Source organism: Sander lucioperca, chromosome 8 (assembly GCF_008315115.2).
Source record: "Sander lucioperca isolate FBNREF2018 chromosome 8, SLUC_FBN_1.2, whole genome shotgun sequence".
Taxonomy (NCBI): domain Eukaryota; kingdom Metazoa; phylum Chordata; class Actinopteri; order Perciformes; family Percidae; genus Sander; species Sander lucioperca.
In genome coordinates, this window is record NC_050180.1 from 21,091,598 (window position 1) to 21,101,095 (window position 9,498).

The 9,498-nt window shown below is 39.2% G+C and overlaps 1 protein-coding gene across 1 annotated transcript in view; it reads right to left on the reverse strand.

Moving 5' to 3' along the window:
• The window catches only part of agps (alkylglycerone phosphate synthase), a 28,530-nt gene extending 20,027 nt beyond the window's left edge, over positions 1-8,503 (reverse strand). The window contains exons 1-8 of the mRNA XM_031297150.2: positions 8,247-8,503; positions 5,652-5,741; positions 4,403-4,493; positions 4,184-4,304; positions 3,925-3,999; positions 2,880-2,951; positions 2,211-2,290; positions 88-168 (exon numbers count right to left, since the gene is read on the reverse strand). Of these exons, the coding sequence (XP_031153010.1) occupies positions 88-168; positions 2,211-2,290; positions 2,880-2,951; positions 3,925-3,999; positions 4,184-4,304; positions 4,403-4,493; positions 5,652-5,741; positions 8,247-8,422 (786 nt within the window). The 5' untranslated portion in view covers positions 8,423-8,503. The remainder of the gene's footprint in view (positions 1-87; positions 169-2,210; positions 2,291-2,879; positions 2,952-3,924; positions 4,000-4,183; positions 4,305-4,402; positions 4,494-5,651; positions 5,742-8,246) is intronic.
• Between the last annotated feature and the right edge of the window lie 995 nt (positions 8,504-9,498).

The window sequence follows — 9,498 nt, forward strand, 5'->3', positions numbered from 1 at the left end:
GATTCCACAGATTGATTGCTGGCACAACATGTTACAGCAATGTAAGCTCTTTCAGTGGATGAATATGGATGGATGAGCAGTACTTACCAATCTTTCCAATTCCTGACCGACGATGCCAGCTTCCACATGGGCGGTTAAATTTTTCTCATCAATCCACAGAATGCGGTTCTGTGAATAAAAAACAAGCAACATTACTGAGGAGGTCATCAAACATTCTGTATTAATGCTTTATGCCAACAGTGTATATAAATACTCACATACTCAAACACCGTTTGTTTAATTTGTCTAAATGAAGACACAACATTCATTGGTGTAGGTTACAGGAACTTAAAAAAATGTTGTGTAGTACCATGTCTGTTATTATGAACAATACAACTGCCTGCATCTGCTATGTTGACTTGAAAAATCTCAGGCTCTGACATAAACACTGCCCTCAACAGCAGTCCATGGAGACAGTCTCTTGACAATCTGCCAGTAAGTTCTGCACCAGCATGTCCTTTTAGTCTGACGGTCACATTTCTGAGAATAAATGAGTGCAGAGGGGCTGCAGGATGGAGATAGTTTCCTCAAGGTTAAACTCAATTTAACATCTAATTCCAAATATAAGCCTCTTATTTGGGCCGCTGGGCACATGGCCTACCCTTACCTGCAGGAGGTCATTTCACACCTGTCATCAATTATTCTCCAGAGGTAATAAACTTTATGTTCCAACCACACTGCTCCTTTCATGTGCTTCCATTGGAGCCACCTCACCTCTGACCCCTGACACAGAACACTGGTCACTGGTGTCTGTGGCACCAAACTCAATAACTTCTAGGCTAGCAGCAACCAGACAGCTTATATATCACCTCTATGTGAGCCCTGATCAAAGGGCTGTACTGTACTGGTGACAATATGCACCATTTTGTATCATATCCAATGAAACATCATCATGTTCATGGTATTCCATTAAAATTAATGGCAAGTGTCGAAGTAACACATTTATCATCTTAAAAACAAAAATAAAGTACACACAATAAATATGCTAATTCTAACTATAGCTGATGCTTATTTTCATTAGTGAAGAAATAGTGAAAGAATTACCATACCAGTTACCCAGATCCAAGGGTGATGTCTACAAATTACATTGGCAAATCCTCACATTTGAGAAGGTATGACCAGAAAAAGTGTTTGCCTGATATCTATTTAAATAAAGATAATACATTTATGTTGTTTGACTAATTTATTTATTATTTAAACATTATTCTGAATATGTAATACATTCACTCTGGAAAAACAACAAAGTGGTCTATAGTAGTGGGTAATAGTGGGTATGAAAGTAACAACATGGACACTAAAGTGGGGTGTTGATAAACTCTACTGTCCTATAATGCAATAGCATGTAATTTGAATTGGTGGCACAGGTTGAAACTATTAGTTCCCTGTGCTCTACCTATCAATAATATACAACAAATACTGTAATTCTGTTATGCCAACAGCAAAATCTGACTTGACATATTTTTTCTTAAATCAATCATGAAGAAAGCTTAACAATAAATGCAGAAAGCTAATCAGAACACAATGTTTTGGCTTACATTTTTTAAATTTTATATATATATATATATATATATATATATATATATATACACACACACACACAACCGGTCAAAAGTTTGGAGTCACTTAGAAATTTCCATTCCACTCCATTATGAACAGAATACCAGCTGAGATCAGTTGCATTGTTTTTTTAACCAGGGCAGCAGTTTTCAGATTACATTATGTGCTTACATAATTGCAAAAGGGTTCTCCAATGTTTTCTTAGTTAGCCTTTTAAAATGATATCAGATTAGTAAACAGAATGTGTCTTTGGAGCATTGGATGAATGGTTGCTGATAATGGGCAATGTAGATATTGCATTAAAGATCAGCCACCCACTCAGATCAGCTGGTATTCTATCTATAATGGAGTGGAATGGAAATTTCTAAGTGACCCCAAATTTTTGACTGGTAGTGTAAATATATATTTAAAATACAAAAATTAAAGCTGATTAAAATAAATTATGTAAAGAATAAAACTAATTAGAAACACTCTTTTAATGTAAGCCAGTAGGTCTCTCTGACACAGTCTTAGAAACTTGAATTTTTTTAGTTCCGATGAAAGTATTTATTCAGCTATATCAGACTGCATTTGATCAACTCTTCTGACACTTACAGACACAGTCGTTTACGTACCATCTGTGAGGTATCCAGAGAGACAATGCAGCGAGTTTCCTCTGGGGGGCACTCTAGGGCACTAGAGACACTAGTCCCTCCTTAGAGAGAAAAGCAACAGTTAGAAGAGGCGTTACAGCAGAGAAGCCTTCAGAGAAGACCATGCGATTATACTGGACACTTTCCTGGTTTCATGTTTTTAACACAAACACACACTCGTGAATCTAGGGCTTGGTATCAAACAATGAACACAAAAATGTTAAGGGGAAAGAAAAAAGTGTCTATATTTCTCAATGAAAGGTATAAAAAAAATAACAGTTTTTGTATGAGAGGCAAAATCGGGTATCATATTGACACTAGTATGGAAAATTCAAAAGTCATACTCAGCTCTTCATGAGACTTTTTATAATTTCAGAAAGCAATGTGGACGTGGCGCTGCAATGTGTTTAAATGTTTGCTGTGACATATGCAAAAAACCTATCTTCAGGACAAAGCATCCACTGCACTGTCCGCAGTACCTTATTTACCAGGTTAATTCATAGATTATATGGGTTAATTAATTTAAAAACAAGCAAGTGATGGGAGTAAATAATATATTAAAGTACATTAAATTTAAATACACATTTAGTGGCCTGTGCATATAGTATGTGACAGCTAATTATGCTAAGACCCTTAAATTTCATGACTCACCTCCATATGGTATCAAACAAACATTATGTTTGCATGCCAGTTCCACAATTTTCACTACGTCATTGTGGCAATCTGCAAAGACACAGAATATAATTTTAGAAATGAGTGGCCATCATAAAGAAAATGTTTCCATTTACCATCCTCTATTGCATTCATAAATTAAGTGTTTACATAATAGCCAGAGTAGACACATTGTAAATAAAATGTAGCACATAACACGATGTGTATACAGGGGAGACAGTAAATAAATGTAGGGACGTTTTGATTTGCCTGATAGTTGTGACTTGCCTGGGGCTTTCCTTAGGCGGAGTCAGACTGCAATGAAGCTACGCTCTCTGGGGTGGGATGTGCTGGATCAATACAAACATGCTTTAGCCAATCATGGAGCTCACATCCATTCACACTGGAGTGGTGAGCGAGTGGGAAAAGTAGCAATACCCACCTACGTGGATGTGCTTGACTGGCCTAAAGTGGTTTTAGAGGCAGTGAGAAATGCCTGCATTCTAGTGCATTCTGCCATCCAATTAAACACAGCTTCTGCCTACGGATTAGTTCAACAAACTAAACCTCCACTTAAAATACACAGCTTGACTTGGAGGGACTACTGAGAAATGCAAATTACAGGTCAAATGTATTTGTGGGTTGGTAAAAAATGTAATTTGGTGCTGGTGAGGATGAAACGATGCCTTCAGTTTCTTGGTGATTTTCTGCCTATTTGGGAGGGTGCTAATCAAGTTTCCGCCATCAGTCAACACTCATTTGCATGATAAAATAGTGCAAGCCATAACAACAGAAAACCAATCTCGGAATCATAACTCATGAGTGTACTGTGCAGGGCCAGACTGTGGAGTATTGGGTGTCAACCGTCCTCCCCCTGACGCTTCTTATTAAGCCTCAACTCATACATATTAATATTCCTGCCTCTGCAGAGATTGACCATTTAAATCACCTAAGCCAGTAGGGGGGGGGGATCAGCAATACTACGTGGGAGGAGAAAAAACAGACCTATAATAAAACACAGAAATTAAACAGGTTCTGAACTCACTTGGCCATACCACTATATCTGGAACACGACCAACTTTCCCCTCTCGCAGAGCAAAGACCTCGTGTAAGCAATGGCCTGAAAGAAATACAGGAATGAGATGAGAAGCCCGCAAAGATATTAATATGGTCATCACAAATAAAAACACTACTGTTACATTCAAAATCATCAAATATAGTATATGCTGATTGGGGTTTACAAACATTAAAAGTGGGTGATTTAAGCAGGGAGATGTCCAACGTCTCCTCCCAGCATGCCTTACCGTGGCCGCGAAACACCCGGTCCTCTGCATCATGTGAGCAGGGAATACCTGTGGATTTCAGTTCGTCCACGAAGGCCTCGTTAAGAGTGGGAGGCTGTACAGCACTGCTAGTCAAAATGGGCTGAAAAACAAGCCATTGGGGTTTTTGTAACTGTGACAAAGTGCTCTTTTTCGCCATTCATTGAAGACACCACAAACAAATATGAATTATAAACTCACCATTGCTGGAGATTTATGCTGCACACTGGCTCCAAACGTGCCTTCAAACCAATTTTGCAGAGCAGGGATGATCATACCACTTAGTCTATACCTGGATTGTGTAAAAGAAGACAGATTGTATGAAAAAACAATAAAAAATAAAATAAAAAATCAACTACACTTCATGTGTTAGTGATTTCCAGTATTGAAAGTCAAAGCCCTCAATTGAAAACATCCAAATGCTTGACTGGGCTTATTAATTGAAAAACCAGGCCTGTGTCTAATAAGAATAGAGTGTGAGGTTTGAGTCCAATGAGGTTATTAGGCAAGCAGAGCGGCAGTGGCAGTGCTGTCCGTGTGATCGCCCTTGCCATCCATTGCATAATTGAGCTGCTGGCACAGGCTGGGCCAGCCCATCAGGGGACTGTGGTGTGCCTTTGTCTGGGAGACCATGAAACACACTCTATAATGAAAAAGCCTCTGTCACAGTAAGCGCGGAGGAGGAGAATACCGTCTTTGACATTCATTCAATAACGCCCCAGCCTCAGATACTGTGTGCTGCCCAGGTAGCTTTATAGTCAAGAAAGCTCAGAGCAGTTTGTGGCAACGGCTTACACAGGAGGAAACCATTTGCTGTGCAACATCCTGTTCAGCTAGGCTCATTACTCAAATACATCCTCATACACATTGTTCCAGTTCTCTGTGTTTATAATCTGACAAGCAGAGCTGTCTCTTTAAAAGTTGTGTCATGATTACAATCACAGGGCTCATCTATACCTCTGCTATTGCAATGGGAGACACAGATAAAGGTGCTGTTGTAAACTGAAGCCATATTCAGTAAGATTGAGGACAACTGGCTTTGTTTACCTCTGACATTTAAACTAAATCTTTTTTTCTTCAACAGTGACTACAATGACCGTGTTAACCCCCAATTCCCCAGAGACACATCAATAATTACTGACATAACATTTTCCATTTTTTAACAGATTCGGAAAGTGCTTTCTGTAAATGAACAACAGAGTTTGGGAGAGCTGACAATCACAACCAGTGACCTTCTCAAATGACAATGAACAGTTCAAATGCCAACCACTAGGTGGCAGTAGCACCACATTGCTGTGAGCATAGGAAGGGGACATACACTGATTTCAAAAGCACACAGTATGGGCTGTGAAAATGATCAATGCAGAACTCAAGTTACCCAAATGTTTTAATGAAGGTAGACACAATGGCTGTACTAAAACAAGACTAGAGGCTATGAATTAGACAGTACCTTTTACCGGTAAATTCTGCTTGACCTTTCTTATTAAAGAGGAATCTTGTATCACTGTATCCCCAGCCGTTCCATTTCAAAATCTCCTGCCTGTGGAAAAACAAATATTGGCAGAGGTTAAGCTTACAATTCTTACACCTTAAACTGATGTGAAGACATTACATGAAATACCATCGGAGGAAGTTAAAAAAACAAGTGTGAAGGTGGCTTGGTATATTCTAAATTATCCACCGTAGTCTCTCTAGGCTGACACTAGCTTGGCATGGGCAATTTCACAAAGAAGAAAACGAATAGGGAAAGTCCTTGCTGATAATTTGATACTTCATGCTGAAATTTTAACACCCAGACGTATAGTATTTTACTCAGGGAAAACGTCAAAGTCTCCTTATTTTATTTAGTCATTTACAGCCTTTGGATTCATTGGCAAATTTACTTTATGGGAGGGTGCAGACAGGCACACCAACAACAATATTCCCCGGGTGCATACAACTACACGACGTTCTGCACACAGGCTCGCAAACACGCTGCTTGTTAGCATTGTAATGCAGAGGCTGAAGCAACGCATTCAAATAACCTATCCATCAACAGAGGAAGCTAGCAGACACTCCCTCAGTGCTATCAGCAATTTCCCAGCCATTTATGGCACCTGGTAGATCCATATCCATAGCTAGTTTCAATACTGCTCAGTTTTTATGATTAGGTCCAAATGTGTGTGCTGAACTATGAAACTTCAGCTAATTATTTAGCACATATACTTAAATAGCACACAAGCACCAGCCATACTTTCAGTTATTTGTTGTTGAATCACCACCCATATTGGAGTAGAGCCATAGCTAAGATGTGAAAACAAATGGCTGTTACTATGCTATTACTGTTAAGTGATATCCCATTATAATCACTAGCTTCACAAACAGAGATGATGCACTGTCTATTCTGCAATAATGTGCAGAGCTTGTGTGCTATACTTACACTCTGCAAAGAGACGCTCACCACTCACAGAGCTACCATAATTCATGGGTCAATTGGAATGGTATGCTAACACAGTGGAGTAAAGGCCATAACTGAGATTAATACCTACCTACTGCCAAAATGGAGTTTCCTATAAATTAAGAGTGAGAGTGAAATGACAGTGACACACTTTAATCAATCCTCGCCACCGTTGATATGTGTTAAAGCTGCTGAACACACTGAACCAAAATGTATCAATAAATGTGTGGCAAGGTCAGTTAAATGTGGATATGTACAACTACACCGAACAAATACTGGAATCCCTCTTGGTATAATGTAATCGATTCCACAGCACTTAAAATGACAGCCACGAAAATGACCACAATGAATCAAAACCTAAAACTGTTTTAACAAAAAATTAACATTTTAACAATCATGACGATATAATTTATTGTAGGGCTGTTGTATTAAATTGCATTAGTTTTAACTTGCTGCACATCAGGATTTCTATACTACGGTATTATGATAATATTTAATGGCCAAACCCACTGACTGATGACCTATTTTGTCCTTCACTATCAAACTTCCTACAGACGCTAAAAGCCCAGGACTCAAGCTCAGCATAACAATTGGCGTAACAGACAGGGCTGCAAGACATAATATTCTATCATATCATCACAGTGTCATATTGACCAGAACAGGACATGCTGAATTTCACAAGGCCAAATGCTCACACTTTTTAGTGCTGCATTTACCCTTAGCTACAGCAGTTATCTTAGGCTGACACTAGATGTCAGCACAGTATGATGGTGTTTCCTCAAAAGGAACTAGGCTGCCAATAGGTTGAAGGTTGAAAGTCAGACCACCACTTGTACTGGCCAATCAGATCAACAGACGAGACAGAGAAGTTTTTGTCTCTTTTGTCTGTTGTTAAAATTGATTGTTTTTTTCCTGAGGTGTCCCATATCTTGAGATTTAGTTAAGATAAATCTAAAACGTATAAGAACCGTATCTCAATGATTCCCCTACCAACATGTTTAGCTACATGATAATGAAACAAAGAGTACTTGTATTAATTTAAATGAGCCACATAGCTCATGAACAGTTATTGAATGGCAAGGCCGGTGAATCCAACTGTACGTAACGAATATACGTAACGAGTGTACGTAACAGTAATGGCTGTCGCCAATTCGATTCAACGATTTTGTTATCTGAAGCATCAGAAAGTTCCAGATTAGCCATAACGTGAACACTTCTCTTAGACTTTTACTACCTCACCGAGACTGAAAAACTGCCATATAACAGAATTAAATGATCTATTACAAGCCACAGAAAAGGCTTTATCTGACCAACTTTAAGAAAGTCGACCACATCAACGTTAAACTTATGAGAGTAAACCTAGCCGCACCCACTCCGTGGCGAATAAATGTCAGTAGCCAAGTAACGTTAGCTAGCAGGCTAATTAAAAACAGCTTTAGCTATGTCTCCCTATGTTATAGATGCTTAAAGAGAGAATGGAGCAAGTCTCCAAGTGCATGTCACCGCATTGGTTCTTGTTTACATGTTAGTCCACTGATATCTGACTTAATAATCCGCTAAAGCCACAGAGGATGGACCCCTGTCCACCGCTCCATCACAGCCTTGTACCTTCTCCTCGGCACCGTCTTCCTCTCACTGGAGACATCTGTTTTGCTGCCCTGGGCTTTGCACTCCGCGGCTAGAATGGTCGAGTCACTGTCCACCGGTGCCCGTAAATGTCCGGCAATTATTCTCAGTCTTTGCTGTGCAATTCGTTGCCTGTCGGAGCTGCTGTTGGACGCCATGCTGCTTCCGTGTTTGAGAAGGTAGGGAGCGGATCCATGAGCGGCTGTCAGAGGTCAGCACAGGAAAAGTGCGCTGCGTTCATAGCCCGTCGGAAATATCATAGCCAGTCCACATGAATGACCCGAACAGTAGTAAATAGGCCTACCTTCCAACATGGGGAGAAAAAAAATGGGACTCTCTCTTGCCACGTTTCGCACTCGGAGAGAGAGAGAGCATATGGAACACTAAAACATAATTGTAAGATAATAATATAATTTAATAAATCATATTCTATTCTAAATCTTTTTGACGGCTACGTTGTATGTCAAATGGTTATTAGGCATTGGTTCAGATTGGGGATGAAACGATTAGTCAATTGATCAATTAGGAGATTGACTGATTGATGAATCAATTACTATTTTCATTTTACCATCAGACATGCCAAACATTTGCTTGTCATAGCGTCTCAAATGTGAGAATCTGCTACTTTTCTTTCATGATAGTAAACTGGCCTACATGTTTGGGATTTGGACTGCAGCCAAAACAAGCATTGGGATATGACACCTGTTGACCTAAGGCGATAATCATGCTGTATGTTTTTATTCTCGCTCTCTTTGTTTATCTTTTAAACCAGATAATTAAAGTACTAGGCTATATACCTACAGTTCCACAGCTGACATGTCCTCTTCATTTTACACCTGAATGCACCATTTTACGTCTTTCCCAGCATGCCTTGCAATATACGACTGGTTGCATTGTGCTCCTTTGACTGTTAAGAGACTGGAATTACAGTCACATTGCATAGTTGGTAAGAGTTAACAAAAAGAAATCAGCCCTTCTAGTATTACTACTTTAAATATTCAAGAGGACAAGAAGTCGTGCAAAAAAACCCGATTTTGCTAGTTATAAATCTACAGTAGGCTGAAGGTTACATAATGCCTTTATCGACAGTTTATTAAGTCAAAAGTAATGATTGTGCAAAATTAGACGAAATTAACACCAACTTGGCTTACTGGCTCAGAATAATGTAGGAAAGTGAAACAGGGGACCAAAATGGCATCCTAAACATGAAATATATATAGTTTTAGACTAATCA